General features: G+C 44.1%; 1 protein-coding gene across 1 annotated transcript in view; it reads left to right on the forward strand.

The window, feature by feature from the left end:
* LOC120018206 (nectin-3-like protein) overlaps positions 1-19,102 on the forward strand; it is a 75,621-nt gene that overhangs the window by 32,083 nt on the left and 24,436 nt on the right. Inside the window, exon 2 of the mRNA XM_038961277.1 lies at positions 12,512-12,859. Within this exon, the coding sequence (XP_038817205.1) occupies positions 12,512-12,859 (348 nt within the window). The remainder of the gene's footprint in view (positions 1-12,511; positions 12,860-19,102) is intronic.

Here is a 19,102-nt window from a genome sequence, read left to right on the forward strand (position 1 = left end):
CTGGCCTACCTTTGTCCCGGCTTGCATGATGGCAACCAGGTTACACTTAAAAGGAGAATCAGGCAGATCACTACCTTCCAAGGGCTCAACTTGTGTTTGTTTACTCCTCCACTCTCTCCATTCTCTTGTAGAGCTTGTACCACCAGCTTGAATAAAACCTGTTAACGCATCATAAAATGTATGCAGGCCTACAGCATGTTCTAACATCAAACTGGTAACACCTTCCTGTACTGCTGTACTCATCATCACAATGTGTTCTAAATGCAAATCCTATTGGATGAGTTAACGACATGAGTTGTAATTCTGACATTGCTATTTAGCCTAGCGTGTGTGTGTGTGTGTGTGTGTGTGTGTGTGTGTGTGTGTGTGTGTGTGTGTGTGTGTGTGTGTGTGTGTGTGTGTGTGTGTGTGTGTGTGTGTGTGTGTGTGTGTGTGTGTGTGCGTGTGTCTGTCTGTGTCTGAGTCCTCACTGTCATTGTGTACCCTGCCTGTTACTCCATGCACAGCCATGACCTTGTTCTGCTCCACTCTGACTCACTGCCTGACTGCAGCCATGACCTTGTTCTCCTCTCCTCCACTCTACTTCACTGCCTGACTGCAGCCATGGCCTTGTTCTCCTCTCCACCACTCTACCTCACTGCCTGACTGCAGCCATGACCTTGTTCTCCTCTCCTCCACTCTACTTCACTGCCTGACTGACTGCAGCCATGACCTTGTTCTCCTCTCCTCCACTCTACCTCACTGCCTGACTGCAGCCATGACCTTGTTCTCCTCTCCTCCACTCTACTTCACTGCCTGACTGCAGCCATGACCTTGTTCTCCTCTCCTCCACTCTACCTCACTGCCTGACTGCAGCCATGACCTTGTTCTCCTCTCCTCCACTCTACCTCACTGCCTGACTGCAGCCATGACCTTGTTCTCCTCTCCACCACTCTACCTCACTGCCTGACTGCAGCCATGACCTTGTTCTCCTCTTCTCCACTCTACCTCACTGCCTGACTGCAGCCATGACCTTGTTCTCCTCTTCTCCACTCTACCTCACTGCCTGACTGCAGCCATGACCTTGTTCTCCTCTCCACCACTCTACCTCACTGCCTGACTGCAGCCATGACCTTGTTCTCCTCTCCTCTCCTCCACTCTACCTCACTGCCTGACTGCAGCCATGACCTTGTTCTCCTCTCCTCTACTCTACCTCACTGCCTGACTGCAGCCATGACCTTGTTCTCCTCTCCACCACTCTACCTCACTGCCTGACTGCAGCCATGACCTTGTTCTCCTCTCCACCACTCTACCTCACTGCCTGACTGCAGCCATGACCTTGTTCTCCTCTCCACCACTCTACCTCACTGCCTGACTGCAGCCATGACCTTGTTCTCCTCTCCACCACTCTACCTCACTGCCTGACTGCAGCCATGACCTTGTTCTCCTCTCCACCACTCTACCTCACTGCCTGACTGCAGCCATGACCTTGTTCTCCTCTCCTCCACTCTACCTCACTGCCTGACTGCAGCCATGACCTTGTTCTCCTCTCCTCCACTCTACCTCACTGCCTGACTGCAGCCATGACCTTGTTCTCCTCTTCTCCACTCTACCTCACTGCCTGACTGCAGCCATGACCTTGTTCTCCTCTCCTCCACTCTACCTCACTGCCTGACTGCAGCCATGACCTTGTTCTCCTCTCCTCCACTCTACCTCACTGCCTGACTGCAGCCATGACCTTGTTCTCCTCTCCACCACTCTACCTCACTGCCTGACTGCAGCCATGACCTTGTTCTCCTCTCCTCCACTCTACCTCACTGCCTGACTGCAGCCATGACCTTGTTCTCCTCTCCACCACTCTACCTCACTGCCTGACTGCAGCCATGACCTTGTTCTCCTCTTCTCCACTCTACCTCACTGCCTGACTGCAGCCATGACCTTGTTCTCCTCTCCTCCACTCTACCTCACTGCCTGACTGCAGCCATGACCTTGTTCTCCTCTCCTCCACTCTACCTCACTGCCTGACTGCAGCCATGACCTTGTTCTCCTCTCCTCCACTCTACCTCACTGCCTGACTGCAGCCATGACCTTGTTCTCCTCTCCTCCACTCTACCTCACTGCCTGACAACGTCTCTGTTGCCTCTCTTCTTCTCAAATCTTAACCCAACTCTTCCATAATTTCCTTTGTATATAGCCTTTCTTTCTTTCTTTGTCTCCTCACATTACACATTAGTTCTGTTTAGTTTTTGTACTAACAACACTCCCTTCTGCACAGATCTCATTTGTCTGCATTCCTCAACTGTAAGGTCTTTAGATCTAGTGTTGTCCTGCGTGAATGTTACTTGACATGCTAATCGATTCATGGAGTTTGCCCACATCTACGTGGTGTGTTTATCCCATTGCTCATGTTTGTACTGTAGCTTTGTGTCTCTATCTCTGTGCAGTCTCTTGCTTCCTCCAGACCAGACTGTGGAGAGGAGAGGACTACAACCCAGGGAACATGCAGGTTCTTTGGGGAAGATTGAGGCCGTGTCAACTCTGGGTGGATGGGTGGGGGATTTTGGCTCATCAAGTGGCCAGTGTGCAATGTTTGAGTTGGTTGCCAAGCAAACTGGAAGGTTTTGATTTACCATTACAGCGTCTTCGTTCAGAGCAGCTTGTCACAATTAATGGCGTCAGGAAGGAGAGAAACAAACAGAAAGCGTGCTTCAAAGGGCCAGCATAGCATATCCTTTTCATGAGTTCATTGCTGCCCTGCCTGATGGGTTCTCAGGGTTTCCATCCATATAGGGACCTAATATCAATTTTAGTTCTGCTTCCTCTGTCTTTGTAATCTCCTGTCTTTAGTAGGTTTAGGCTATTCTCTGAGAGAGTCCTCATAATATGTTAGTTGTCATAACAATCATCAATTGATTGTTTGGGCCTCATTCCCTTAGTCATCTTGTTCATTTGATTCCAGGACTACTACCATGCATGAAGGCTTCAGTGTTTCCCCTAGTCTTTTTCCTTGGTCAGGCAAATTCAGGGCTGTAAACTCCAAAACATTCCATTGAAACCAATAGAAACCACATAATTTAGGAGGGTGGCAACAGAGCTAGGTGATTTATTATTTTCCTACGTTAAGGAACAGAGGATAATCAAAAACTAGAAAAAAATTGGTGAGGTGCAGAATGCAGTAAAATATCAACTGTAAGTAAGGCATAACAACATAGGCCTAGGAATGAAGAGCATGGTTTTGTTTTGAGTGAGATCTGAAATAAAAAGTAGCTTACTTCTCCTAGAATAGAACAGTGAACAGATTGTGTCTTTATAGAGAGGCAGTGGATTGGACTGAGACAATGGATGCGTCCCCAAATCCCTATATAGTGCCCCTATGGGCCCTGGTCAAAAGTAGTGCACTACATAGGGCAGAGGGTGCCATTAGGGACATAGTGCAGCCTACAGTGGCTCCAGTCCGGTCCAGAGGGATGCCTCATTGTTTTTAAAGGTTCTCTCCCTCCCTGGTGGAACAGCATGCCTTGTTTTGTTTAACGCCCTGTTCCCATTTTCTTACCTCCAGTTTTTTCAGATTCCATTTCATAGTTGTATTATTTGTTTTGATTGCGGGCCTTCATCTACAGTGCGTTCTGAGCCAGGGACTCCCAAGTTGCCTGCCACACTCCTGTTGTGTCCCAAATGGCACCCTATTTCCTATATAGTGCAGGGCCCATAGGGCTCTTGTCAATTAAAGTAGTGGACTATAAATGGGAGACAACCTAGCCGGCCACACTCTCCTGGCTGTAGTATAGGTGTCCCAGGCAGAAGCCATCTGTCTCACTCCTCTCCTGTGGTGGTGGGGGTGGAGGAGGGTGGTGGGCACAGCACTAAATGCTAAATGCTGTTCTGTAAAACAAACATGGATGGAGTCTAGTTTCCCTGTGTGCTTTGACAGGCCTAGACCCAGAGGCTGAAACCAACAGACACACTGCCTTGATGTTTGCTTGGACTAGGGGGGTGTCCCAAATGTCACCATTTCCCTATATAGGGCTCTGGTCAAAAGTAGTGCACTATATAGGGAATTGAATTGGGTCCTATTTCAGAGGCAGTCCCAGAGGCAGACAGACACACTGACTGTCTTGCTGATTGCTTGTTGTAGTAGCCTAGCTATGCATGTAGGAATGGTGGCACTGTGTGGCAGGTACAGTATGTGGGGCATGCTGCTAGCCTAGCGGAGCGTAGTGGCCCAGTCTCAGTCAGTCTGAGACGTGTGTCATGCCTGTGCCTGGATCAACATGCTTGTCACACATGCCAAGCATGTCAGTGTATTCCCTCTCCTGCTACTGCTGCACAGAAAAAGCTGTATTTTCTTTTTATTACCGTCCTGTCCTCCTGTCTATTTTGACTGATGTATTCCCATGTTACAGTAGCTTGTGTTTTCATGGCTATGTATAGCTCCTGCTCGTGTGTGTCGTGTGTGTGTGTGTGTGTGTGTGTGTGTGTGTGTGTGTGTGTGTGTGTGTGTGTGTGTGTGTGTGTGTGTGTGTGTGTGTGTGTGTGTGTGTGTGTGTGTGTGTGTGTGTGTGTGTGTGAGACGTTGTTATGGTAGGTAGGCCAGTAGAAGCACATGGCGTTCCGGGTGCGTTGGTCCCAGGGATAGTCAGAGTGCAGGAGCAGCTGTTGTCCCGGCTCAGTGTTCTGAGTGGCTGCATAGCATACACTGACCCTGACACTCAACCACACCAATAGACACAGAGGATACTGTGACCGCACGGCACACTGACGCTAAACAAACAAAGCACAACACAACTCAATGCGTTGCAATACACACACATCTATTCGGCCATGGAAAGCTCTTACAAACCCCTCACCAGCTAGGCTTGCTATATGATTCACATATCTTCTACCTTAAAAAAATCCCTGAATCATACACACATTCTCAGATTGCTCACACACTCACCCCCAGTTTTCATAGTGGAAAGAGTGTGTGTGTGTGTGCGTGTGCATGTACTAGGGCTGACCCAATTTAGTCGACTTGTCGATTGTTTGGTCGATAGGCTGTTGGTCGACTGAGATTTCTTTCGTCAAGCAGTAGCAAAAAATAAATAAATCACGGTGAACAAGACACCTGTCTGATTCGCGCCTGTTTGAGTGGTCTGATCCATTGAGGAGGCCGTGGGGATGGCACAGTCCATCAGTCTAAGACATGCGCTACTGAAATTGTATATGGTTAAGCTATATTATGTAAGAACAATGGTGCAGCACAAATAAATATAATATACAAATGCGCTTTCTCCCGCGTTGGATAGTGGTCGCTGTCCTCGATTCTGAAACACATCAGTGCGCTGTTGAATTGACGCCTTTTCCTAGACCGTGTTGCTACCTCATGAAGCTGGTTGAGAGAATGCCAAGAGTGTGCAAAGCTGTCATCAATGCAAAGGGTGGCTACTTTGAAGAATCTAAAATATATTTTGAATTAACACTTTTTTGGTTAGTACATGATTACATATGTGTTATTTTATAGTTTTGATGTCTTCACTATTATTCTACAATGTAGAAAACAGTAAAAATAAAGAAAAACCATTGAATGAGTAGGTGTGTCCAAACCTTTGACTGGTACAGTATATCTACAGAAACAAGACAGATCCTGCTTCTGTTGCCTGTTTGAGTGTTTGTTTAATAGCCTACTGACTACTACACCAAGCCTCACGCAACCACATGTCGGATAAACGATTTCACAAATTCGGCTGTTTTTAATCTTTGCTATGCTGTAATAAAGACTTCACACTTTTTTCCCCGTTAGACGAGCCTCTGGTATTATTTATAATTAATTTAGTGTTTACACTGTTCCAAATTGTCAGAAATTATATTTATAATAATAATAACCCTCCTTTTTCCTTGATCTCCTTCTGGTTATTATTACTATTATGATCATCATTATAATAATTTTTAATGTCATTATCATTAGTAGCCTTAGTATAGCAGCCTTGTATAACTACCATCGAGCTCTAGGCCTAAGACCGCATCTTTGTTAGTCTTAATACGTAACTTACTTAGGCCTATATTTCAATACCTACAGTTGAAGTCAGAAGTTTACATACACCTTAGCCAAATACATTTAAACTCAGTTTTTAACAATTCCTGACATTTAATCCTAGTAAAAATTCACTGTCTTAGGTTAGTTAGGATCACCACTTTATTTTAAGAATGTGAAATGTCAAAAATAAGTAGAGAGACGGATTTATTTCAGCTTTTATTCCTTTCATCACATTCCCAGTGGGTCCGAAGTGTACATACACTCAATAAGTATTTGGTAGCATTGCCTTTAAATTGTTTAACTTGGGTCAAACGTTTCGGGTAGCCTTCCACAAGCTTCCCACAATAAGTTGGGTGAATTTTGGCCCATTCCTCCTGACAGAGATGGTGTAACTGAGTCAGGTTTTGTAGGCCTCCTTGCTCACACACGCTTTTTCAGTTCTGCCCACAAATTTTCTATAGGATTGAGGTCAGGGCTTTGTGATGGACACTCCAATACCTTGACTTTGTTGTCCTGAAGCCATTTTGCCACAACTTTGGAAGTATGCTTGAGGTCATTGTCCATTTGGAAGACCCATTTGCGACCATGCTTTAACTTCCTGAGTCTTGAGATATTGCTTCAATATATTTACATACATTTCCTCCTCATGATGCCATCTAGTTTGTGAAGTGCACCAGTCCCTCCTGCAGCAAAGCACCCCCCAACATGATGCTGCCACCCCCGTTCTTCACTGTTGGGATGGTGTTCTTCGGCTTGCAAGCCTCCCCCTTTTTCCTCCAAACATAACGATGGTTATTATGGCCAAACAGTTCTATTTTTGTTTCATCAGACCAGAGGACATTTCTCCAAAAAGTACGATCTTTGTGCCCATGTGCAGTGGCAAACCGTAGTCTGGCTTTTTTTATGGTGGTTTTGGAGCAGTGGCTTCTTCCTTGCTGAGCGGCCTTTCAGGTTATGTCGATATAGGACTCGTTTTACTGTGGATATAGATACTTTTGTACCTGTTTCCTCCAGCATCTTCACAAGGTCCTTTGCTGTTCTGGGATTGGTTTGCACTTTTTGCACCAAAGTACGTTCATCTCTAGGAGATAGAACGTGTCTCCTTCCTGAGTGGTATGACGGCTGAGGGGTTCCCATGCTGTTTATACTTGCATACTATTGTTTGTACAGATGAACGTGGTACCTTCAGGTGTTTGGAAATTGCTCCCAAGGATGAACCAGACTTGTGGAGGTCTACAATTCTTTTTCTGAGATCTTGGCTGATTTCTTTTGATTTTCCCATGATGTCAAGCAAAGAGGCACTGAGTTTGAAGGTAGGCCTTGAAATATATCCACAGGTACACCTCCAATTGACTCAAATGGTGTCATTTAGCCTATCAGAAGCTTCTAAAGCCATGACATCATTTTCTGGAATTTTCCAAGCTGTTTAAAGGCACAGTCAACTTAGTGTATGTAAACTTCTGACCCACTGGAATTGTGATACAGTGAATTATAAGTGAAATAATCTGTCTGTAAACAATTGTTGGGAAAATTACTTGTGTCATGAACAAAGTAGATGTCCTAACCGGCTTGCCAAAACTATAGTTTGTTAACAAGAAATTTGTAGAGTAGTTGATAAACACATTTAATGACTCCAACCTAAGTGTATGTAAACTTCCGACTTCAATTGTATATAGGCTACTGTATCAATCAATAATTTATTTGTTCAATGTCATCACATAACATAAGCGTCATTCATGATTTGAAATGCAATCAAGCATTTTAGCTTTAAAATAAAATAACATGGAGACCATTGAAATATTAGCGTAAACAGTAAATAGGCCTAAAACGTTCATATTCAGAAATGTTATTCACAATTGAATGTGACTGTTTTTAGTCTTTGCTGTAATAAAGGCTGTACAACAAAAAACGTACGTACGACAGACTCTGGTATGCTTATAATTTATTTAGTGTTGTTTTATAATTTATTTAGTGTTGTTTACATTGTTCCAAACAGTCAGAAAAATTATATTGTAATCTATACAGCACCTATTTGGCACACATAATATGCAGGCAGAGCTTGCTCCTTGCTTTCTTTTTGTTGATCTCCAGTATTTTCCATAACTAGTCACATTTATTCCACACATCTGACTTCCCCTTTACCTCCTGAGCAACCAGTAAACATTCCCCCGTTTCGAGTTTATTTGTCACGTCATCTGCATCCATTTTGCTGTCACGTGTTACGGTGTTCAGAGTTTGTTATAACCAATATATTGATTTGATTATGATATGCTATACAGTGCATTCGGGAAAGAATCCAGACCCCTTGACTTTTTACATATTTTGTTACGTTGAAGCCTTATTCTAAAATGGATCCCACAATTATATATTTTTTCATCAATCTACACATAATACTCCAAAATGACCAAGCAAAAAAAGTTTTTTAGAAATGTTTGCAGATTTATAAAAAAAACTAACAGAAATGCCTTATTTACATAAGAATTCAGACCCTTGGCCCTCCCGAGTGGCAGAGCGGTCTAAGGCACTGCGTCGCAGTGCTAGAGGCTTCCCTACAGATCCGGGTTCAATCCCGTTCTGTGTCGCAGCCGACCGGGAGACCCATGAGGCGGCTCACAATTGGCCCAGCGTCGTCCGGGTTAGGGGAGGGTTTTGCCGGCTGGGATGTCCTTGTCCCATCGCGCTCTAGCGACTCCTTGTGGCCAGCTGTACAGTGTTTCCTGTACACATTGGTGGTTCTGGATTAAGCAAGCAGTGTGTCAAGAAGCAGTGCAGCTTGGCGGGGTCCTGTTTCGGAGGACGCATGGCTCTCGACCTTTGCCTCTCCTGAGTCCGTACGTGAGTTGCAGTGAAGGGACAAGACTGTAACTGGTAGAAAAAGGGGTAAAAAGTACCCCCACATTTTTTTTCTATAAAAAAGTATTCAGACCCTTTGTTATGAGACTCAAAAATTGAGTTCAGGTGTATCCTGTTTCCATTCATCAACCTTGAGATGTTTGACAGTGCATTTCAGGGGGAAAACCAAGCCATGAGATCAAAGGAATTGTCCATAGGGCTCCGAGACAGATCTGGGGAAGGGTATCAAAAAATGTCTGCAGCATTGAAGGTCTCCAAGAAGACTGTGGCCTCCATCATTCTTAAATGGAAGCGTTTTGAACCACAAAGACTTTTCCTAGAGCTGGTTGCCCGGCCAAACTGAGCAATCGGGGGAGAAGGGCCTTGGTCAGGGAGGTGACCAAGAACCCGATGGTCGCTCTGACAGATCTCCAGAGTTCCTCTGTGGAGTTGGGAGAACCTCTGTGGAGATGGACAACCATCTCTGCAGCACTCCACCAATCAGGCCTTTATGGTAGAGTCGGAGACGGAAGCCACTCCTCAGTAAAAGGCACATGACAGCCCGCTTAGAGTTTGCCAAAAGGCATCTAAAGGACTATCAGATTATGAGAAACAAAATTCTCTGGTCTGATGAAACCAAGATTGAACTCTGTAGCCTGAATGCCATGCCTCACGTCTGGAGGAAATGTGGCACCATCCCTACAGTGAAGCATGGTGGTGGCAGCATCATGGTGGTGGCAGCATTATGCTGTGGGGATGTTTTTCAGCAGCAGGGACTGGGAGACTAGGCAGGATCGAGGGAAAGATGAACGGAGCAAAGTACAGAGAGATCCTTGATGAAAACCTGCTCCAGAGTGCTCAGAACCTCAGACTAGGGCGAGAGTTCACCTTCCAACAGGACAACGACCCTAAGCACACAGCCAAGACAACGCATGAGTGGCTTAGTGACAGGTCTCTGAATGTCCTTGAGTGGCCCAGCCAGAGCCCGGACTTGAACCTGATCGAACATCTCTGGAGAGACCTGAAAATAGCTGTGCAGCGACGCTCCCCGTCCAACCTGACAGAGCTTGAGAGGATCTGCAGAGAAGAATGGGAGAAACTCCCCAAATACAGGTGTACCAAAGAAGACTTGAGGCTGTAATCGCTGCAAAGGATGCTTCAACAAGTACTGAGTAAAGGGTCTGAATACTTATGTAAGTATGATTTTTCAGTTTTTAAATTGTGTGTAGATTTATGAGAAAAAAATGTGTGAGATCTATTTTAGAATAAGGCTGTAACGTAACAAAGTGTGGAAAAAGAGAAGGGGTCTGATACTTTCTGAATGCACTGTATGTTGCAGCTCCAGCAACACAGTTGGATATCACGCAATACACACTGTTGGTGTTCTGTGGTGGTCATTGCAGAAGGGTGGAGAGAGAGCCAAAGGGTTCTAGTCACAGTCACTCGCTGTATATATTTTTTAACACATCGCAGTAAGTCTGAGTCGGGCCCGGCACATTCAAATCAATTGCGGTCTGTGTCCCTCTAGTCATTTCTGTGACTTAATTATTTCATCAAACAGTTTGCTTAAAGCATCAGACAAGCTCAGTGCATTTTTTTTGTTATGATTAAAACACATAGGATGTGTCTATACATGGAAAAAGAAACATTTTAAAATTAGACCAATCGATTGGTCGAAAGAACAGACGACTCTTGGTCGACCAAGATTTGTTTTAGTCTGGGACAGCCCTAGTGTGGGGGTGTGTGTGTGTGCGCGCACATATACATGTGATCCCTGAAATTACAGGGGAGGCAAGGGAGCAGGGAGAGCCTATATTCCCTCTTAGCCAGGATAGCGTAGCTGTGGTTTCCCTCTCATATTCATGTCAAGGACCCTAAAGCATCAGCCAGTAGGCCGCTTATATTAGCTTACTCCACACACATTGGTAGGTGGAAATTTAGATCTCCCAAATATAACTTTAAATTGCGTTAAGAAAACTCAGACCTTACACTGAATGTTCTTTTGAATGGCATTCAATTCATGCAAAAACATGAAGGCTAGTGCAAGATTTACAACGAGGTGTGCCCCCAACAATTCAATATAGACGACAGGGTTGTAAAAGTTCATATGAACTTAATGTTTAAATTTATACAGTATGTGGGTATCAATGACTCATTTGTGTTATTATGTTTAGAGACATTTGACTCTGGTCTTTCTTGGTTGGAATATATTTTGCCCATGATTCTAGGGATTGGACTAACCTGTAATTTAAGATGTGTTTCAAGTTCAAATTCATTTCCCTCAAGTTGTAGGCTAGTGATTCATTCAGAGTTTGCTGCCTGTGGTGCTTCTAAATGTTACAGTAGGCATGTATTGCTCAATTTCTTAAATGGTTAGACTAGCTAGTTATTGCAAACATCCAGCACGAGGTGTTAGGCCTATCTAGTAGGAAGTAGGCCTACTGTATAAGCCTTGTTCGAGCCAGAATAGTCCATAGGGCAGGAGGCGCCTACCGGTATCTTCTGTTTCTGTAGCGGGAGGCAGCTTGATGTTTTAGTACACCCCCTAGACAGACTAGCTTCCTATCTACTATAAATCAAATTAGCCTAGTAGGCTTGTATCATGCAGCTTCTACTTTCCAATCAAAGGAAAACAAAAAGTAGAGGAACACAATACTTCTGAATCATGTTAGGCTTCATTGCCTCTTTTCCGTCCATTGAAGCAGCTGATTCCCACTGTTTTAAAAAATAAATATTTATTTAACCTTTATTTAACTAGGCAAGTCAGTTAAGAACAAATTCTTATTTACAATGACAACCTACACCGGCCAAACCCGGACGACGCTGGGCCAATTGTGCACCGCTCTATGGGACTCCCAATCACAGCCGGTTGTGATACAGCCTGTCATAATAATGTGCTCACTGCTCATCCTCTCTCCTTATTGGCTTTCTGCACCTTTACTCAATCACAGCATCTGAACTAGCCAGCCCCCATGAAAAACCCACATTTTACATGTTACAGCAAGCTGAAAATAACTCCCTACATGCATAGACATGAAAGGGCCTTTTAAAAACAGTAAAAAAACATCAAATTGCTTTTTATGTTTCATCTTCTTCCAGAAAGTTTTTTTCTTTATAATGCTTTTACTTTATATGGCAAGGTGCTCTAACAATTAGCAGCAGTGACAGTGAGGACGTCCTGTGGTGAAAAGGGAGGCTAAATGTCTGTTGCTGTGTGTTGCGGTGTGTGTTGCTCATTAGGAGTGAACACACATTGAGGGGTTCCAGACTCAGACACATCTCCCTGATAAACCTCATCATAAAGCTAAAAGCCCATCCGTTGTTACACTGTTGAAATACCACCTTAATATCACAAACACACGGCAAGACTAGTTGTTCCAGAAAGAAGTCCGGTCAGCCCATTCCCATGGGAAGAGTAACATGAGAGGGAAGTGACGTGATATAGTATGTTTCATAATGTAGGCCTAACTCGTCAAGGCGGTTTGGTTTCTATGGTTTGGAAGGGGCTGTCGTTTCTGAATAAAAGCATGAAAGATAAAAGTTGAAAAGAAGCCCATGTTCTCCTTTTTGACTGAGGTTCAGTCCTGATTACAGTTTTTATTTTTATGACTGTTCTCAACATGGATCTCTCCTGTAACTGTGTCTATATCTAAGTAACTGTGTCTCTCCCCTTCCCCCTGTCTATAGGTGTGTGCAGTAACGAGGTGCTGGTCCCAGAGAGGGTGAGTGCTGTGCTGGGGAAGAACATTACTCTGGGCTGCAGGGTGGAGGTGGGCACCAACCTCAGCCTCACCCAGAGCTCCTGGGAGCGTCGCCTGCCCTCAGGCACCATCACCCTGGCCGTTTTCAACCCCCAGTTTGGCATCTCCATCTCTCCAGACTACGCCAGGCGCCTGTCCTTCCTGAACCCCTCCGTGCACGATGCCACCATCGTCCTGGAAGGCGTGGGATTTCAGGACATCGGGTCTTACACGTGTAAAGTGGCGACTTTCCCACTGGGCAACACGCAGGCATCCACCACCGTCAATATACTAGGTATGTGGAACTCTTAAACTGCTTCGGACTTGGTCAATTTACCTTATTCCCTTTATAGTGCACTACTATTGACCAGGGCCCGCATTGGGCTCTGGTCAAAAGTAGTGCACTATAGAGGAAATAGGGTGCCATTTTTGATGCAGCCCCAATGGGCCCTAGTCAAAAGTAGTGCTCTAATTGGGGAATAGGCTGTCATTTGGGACACAGACACTTGGCGTCCACCATAAAGATACAGTTACTTTTTGTACTGTAGAAGCATACAGCACCAGCTCCATTTTACCTGAATGTCCTTTCTCAGAAAATGTTCTCATTATCCCCATGAATTATAGGAGGTCAGTTCAGACTTGATAAATATTCATACAGCTAGCCTTATTACTGTAGGAGCCAAATGCCACATAGATTTACTGACTTAATATAAACAAATCCACACGTAAAGGTTCCAACTCGTATGGACACATTATAAAGTAGCACCTTACTGAGAGTGAACTTTAAGGATTGTTGTGCGGTCAGCATGTGTTTCCACCCCTATAATGGTTGATTGGATTGTGGACGGTGATGAAAGCTGCAGCCAGCCAGGATTCATGTGTATCTCTCCTGAGACTGAGTCCCAAATAGCACCCTATGCCATATGTAGTGCACTACTTTTGACTGGTGAAAGTAGTGCACAATATAGGGAATAGGGTGCCATTTGACACTCGGCCTCAGGCTGGCTCTGATGACTAATGAGGGCTACATTAAGTGCTGCTGTGACAGGAGGCTGCCTGCCTCGACTCAGTGTCTGGGCCTCCACAGCCTTCCATTAGCCCACATCTACCTTTAGTCTTGCTGTGTCCCAAATGGCACGGTCTTCTCTAGTGCACTGCTTTTGACCAGGGGCCATGGGGAATAGGGTAATTTGGGACGCAACCTGGGCTTCCACCCGCCTTCCTTTACTCTGTGTTGTTGTTTATTGGGGGTGTTTTATATCTTAACACTGTGAGTGGGTACACTCCTCTTCTGAGAATAATCACTGATATAAAAACAAAACGCTCATAGCTTCCCTTTCAACAACGGTTGTAAGAATGTAATAGTCTGGGACAGATTTGAATCTTATAAGAGGAGTGCAGTGTACATTCAGGTAATGAAACCCCCCCCCACCCCCCCATTCTCTCTTTCTCATTCTGTCTCTCTCTCCCACCCCCTTCCTCCTAACCTTACAAAAGGCAAAGGGTTACATTTTAATGGTAGGAGGAGCTTTGCTACTTGAGCCTCAAGCCCCCACCTGTAAACAATGGCAAAGGAATAATACACCACCACCGAAACTCTGAGAATTAGAATGACCTTTTGTTTGGGATTGTTATTGCTGACAAGGAAGTGAGAAACCTTATGCAGTTTTCTAAGAGACTGAGTTTCTGCTAAGACTTCTAAGAGAAAACAAGACAACACTTAAAAAAGCTGCATTAATGAAAATGTCAACTGATGATACTAGGCCTGACATTGCGGCAAACTCCACAGTCTGGCCCAGTTCCACTTTAACTTTCTGAGTTATTGTATCATCAAACCATAAGCGGTCTTCTACTCAGGCCCAGATCTCTCTGTATGACTCACTGATAGCCATGTTTTACTGTCCATGACATGCATTTGATGTGGAGCAATAACATCTTCTCTTTTCAGCTGAGTCATAAAAACTAAAGAGAACATAACCTCGCAGCAGTGCAGTGCCATGGCAAGACTTGTTCAATTGTTGAGGGTCAAATTAAATTTGTATGTTTTATTGTTAGAAGTTGTTTCATTAGATAATCAAAATATCCATTCTCTATGATTTACTTGATCATCCAATGAGCCCCATAAATGCAGAGATTGGTGATAATTGTAATTATTCTTAAGTGTACTGATTGATATGTCAAAACTGTGGAGATACTGCATGGTTTGACCACTAGCCTTACAGTTGAACTGTAGTCCTGGTTGGCTGGCTTTGTCAGCTGCGCTCTCATAGGGCTGGTTGATATGGCCAAAATATCATATCACAGTATACATTTTTTAAATGTTTTTGAATAACTAAAGATCTTTATTTGCTTTGTGTAGTGTGTGACCCTAGGGGGGCAGCACATACATTCTAAGTGATTTCAATGGGTCTTTCTCCATTCTGATTGTTTTATACTATTCAGTTCAACCAAAAATAATTTGCAGCATTTTCATTTCATTTCTGCATTTTCTGCACTAATTTGACATAATTTCCACACTTCCATGTAGGGCTGTACGATATGGGCAAACAATCTTGTCCTTAATTTTAACCAAATGTTGCAATTGCGATTTGACTTGAGATTTAGAGCAAAACACTTCGGTGAACTGTTGGAATCATGAAAATAGACTGATTATTCTAATTCTATAGTTATAATATAGTAGTGGGCACTTTGAATAGTGTTGTTTGACATGACAATGAATGAAAATGCCAGGGAGGAGTTATTGTGACAGGGTAGGAACCCTATAATCTTTGGCTACATTTAATGTTTTCTCTTAGCTACTCCATGCAACCCAAAGTGGGTGGTAAACTCAATGTAAAGAAAATGAAATTACACGTCCCCCTGATTTGGTTACAGCTACTTCATGTAGCTAACATATTCATGCTTTGCCTATTCCTCTTTGATTTATAAAATCAAATCAAATGTTATTGGTCACATACTCATGGTTAGCAGGTGGTGAAGAAGGAACCTGTATGGGTAGACCATTTGCTGCACAAACAACATGCTGATTTAGGTCTACACCATCACTGGTATTATCAGGCTGTATCACTCTGTTTGCTCTGACTCATTACATTTATTAGCTAGCTAAACAACTAACTAGCGATTAGCATTAGTGGCTAACAAGATTTCGGCCCAACTTGCTAAGAAAATACAATCTAGCTGTTTGCATATGTAAGAAACACAAACAAATAGTATAATTATATAACGCTAGTGGATTTATATTAAGAAGCAAAGTGAAAACTGCATTGTTTTCATCAACTTTTTTGCATGTGCTGCATTGACCATTCAGACTGAACGCAAGTGTCTGTCTCGTGTTCGAGGAACAACAAATGCGCTCCTTGAGTGACGGGGCGGGGCTAGCGTGGAAAGCGGCGTGGAGAGAGATGACTCAAGAAGCGAAGTAAACTATAAAAATTGATGTTATACACTGTATCACATTTAACAAACCAAACATTCAAATACCGTTATAGAAGGTAAAGTAAAAACCCAAACTGGTTCGTGCATCAATACCAGTTGTCAGGCTGGTGGGTGTAACTGGTGTAGAAAGTCAGGCGCAGGAGAGCAGAGATGAGTGAAACAACGCACTTTACTCGACAGCACAAAGTAAACAATTTACAAAGTGCTAAAAGAACGGTTGCCACAAAAACATGGGTGATAAACAGCACCCGATACAAACCAGCCGGAACATACCGATCTGAACAAAATAACAATCACACACAAAGACATGGGGGAAACAGAGGGTTAAATACATGACCAGTAATTGGGAAATGAAAACCAGGTGTGTGGAAAAATGAGACAAAACAAATGGAAAAATGACAAATGGATCGGCGATGGCTAGAAGACCGGTGACTTCGACCGCCGAACACCACCCAAACAAGGAGAGGCATCAACAAGGCATCAACTTTGGCCGAAGTCGTGACACCAGTATATCGGAAAATAAGGTATACCGCCCAGCCCTACGCGTTCATGGGAGCATAGCGGAACTGGGCAGTGCGTGGGTGGGACAGGGCCAACACGGCTCCCAATGCCTGCTCTCTGCCTGTCTGACGGAAAATCATTACCCTCTGCACTCAACAAGATAGATCTGAACCACCTCCCTTCCCGACAGCCTCTCCAAATTAGCACGTACCCCTGATTTGGTTACACTGGAGGGAAGGGGATAGGGGGGTGGGCTATGGGGTGCCAGGATGCCACCTTAACACAACAGAGCTACTGTGTGCGGTCAGTCAGTGGGGTGGGGAGGGGGGAGTGTTGATTAGATGAGTGTGTGGGGCACAATATGAGCAGGTTGACTGAGATGGCTGCATGATGCCCGGGCGTAGGAGACACAGGTATATTTTTAGAAGAGGGAGTCTCTGGGGTGTCGTTTCACTGTGAGGAGGGGTACGGCAGATGTCTGGGGGCGATGGCCTTGTCTGGAGGATCTGTATGTGTGACCCACATGCCACAGTGTCACTGTGAAATGAAGTCCAGCAGCTGTTAGTGTTAGTGCCGTGCCCTCTGCAAGGAGAGAAGGAGACCACGGACAGAGAGAAAGAGGGGGGGGGGGAGAAATGGACATGGCAAAGAGAGAGCAGGGTAGGGGAGATTCAGTAGCCTGACAACTGACACTAAATTATTCTGCTGCTCTGTCATTCGCTACAAACTTTAGTCTGAGACTACCTTCATTGAAGTTGTTTGTGGTGACAAGGGGCAGGAGGGGCGTTGTACAAAATAAAGTTGTCTCTAACCAATCTGAGTATCAAAGCCAATGCCACATTTTCAAACCACTGCTTTACCCACGTGTGTTCTGGCTCTGGCCCAACACATTGGTTTCTGGACCAATCAGACTGTCCCAAATGTGTTTGCGTTCGGTGAAGGGTCGGGGAGGTACTCAGATCCAGACTCCTTGCAGAGAAGAAACTAACGTCCGTGGGTGTGGCGTAGCGGTTGGCCGGAGCAAGGAATCTGGGTAGCCAGGCAAACGATTCAGATGAGTAATGATGGAAAAGAAAGGCAGCCTGACAGCTCTCTGAATCATAGATTTAAACACTAGAGCCAATTTGGGAAGTGGAGTAGTGCTTTCTAGCCTCTCTCCCTCTCCTGAACCTGTGGAATTGTGCTAATGAAATTCCACAAAATACACAACATGCGCAGCACCAGATTAGCAAAAAAATGGAATTGCACATTATCCAAACAGGTTGACGCATGAAAGCCTTTAGCCTAGCGTATTTACTTCACACAAAGTTGCCATAAATTCAAAGCACACGCATAATTGGCATTGCGGTACTGCAGACGCGAACGCAGTTAATAAACCCTACAGGAAACGCCTACAGTATATCCTATAAAATAATTTGTGTCTCTTTGAGCAGTCATTGTGACTCTTCAGACAGTCACAAATTTGGTAGGCCTAGGCACAATTCACTACATAGGCATCTCTGTCACAGACATGAAGCCTGTTATCAATTCAGAGGCACGAGGGAAATTTCTATCTTCTCCTGTCCGAGAGCCTAGGCTATTTTCCTATCCAGTCCCAATCCTACTAAAAAGTCCTGACTCCTGTCTCGCATGAAAATTCGTAACTTTATTCTGTATTCTGTAGGTTGCATTATCAAAGCACATCTTTCTCCTATGCATGTCAAAATACCGCTATAATGTTTCCCCCTCTTCTCTGCGCAGTCTCGTACTTGCTAGCCAAGTGAGCGCTTCGGTAGAGAATGTGTTATCAACAAACGATATGAGAGTAGATATCGATATTTTAAAACAAGAGTTGATCCCTGTTAAGATACGTACCTTGATATTGAAAATATTTCCACTCTTCATCTCCCCGTTATTCATGAGTTGATCTGCTATCTGTATAATCATAAACTAGATTTTGCCAAATATAGGAGATATTCCGTCATTCGTTAAAAGGAGGTTATCTAGCAAGTTTAGCAACTTTGGTCATTTGACTTTTGTTTGACTACTGTCACAAAGTTTGTATGATTCAACAACGCTATACTCTGGGTGTGCTCTGTGAAATGCGCTTAATTGAGGAACAGGATAACGCTTTGAATTTATGGACGGCCTGTTTTGCAATTCACAACAATGTCATTGCTGATCAAAGATAGTTACTAAATATCAGTTTCATTTGCTCTTATTTGAGGAGAACCTTGGCATAGTGACCTTATCTTGGTTTTAAACCCTTTAAATGGGCACTTCTGATTTTTGCGGTATTTCTTTGCGGTATTTCCTTGGACTCTCGGGATAAATATGAATTATTTTTATCTTTAGTATTATGTCTGTCGGTGCACTAGAACAGTGAAAGTAGTGCTCTGTGAAACAGGTAGAGTGCTATGTTACAGCGGTCACTGTCCGTTTACATGGATCTGTTTATGCTGCTCTATTGAGAGAAATCTGTGTCACGACTGATGTCTCAACCCACAGTAACTCAGCATCCTCACAGGAAGCCAGTGTAACATAACCCTAGCTCTAAAGCACTGAATAGCAGCACACATTAACAGCAACCCAACTCCCCAGTTCAGGACTGGACACCACACAA

This window comes from Salvelinus namaycush, chromosome 23 (assembly GCF_016432855.1).
Source record: "Salvelinus namaycush isolate Seneca chromosome 23, SaNama_1.0, whole genome shotgun sequence".
NCBI lineage: Eukaryota > Metazoa > Chordata > Actinopteri > Salmoniformes > Salmonidae > Salvelinus > Salvelinus namaycush.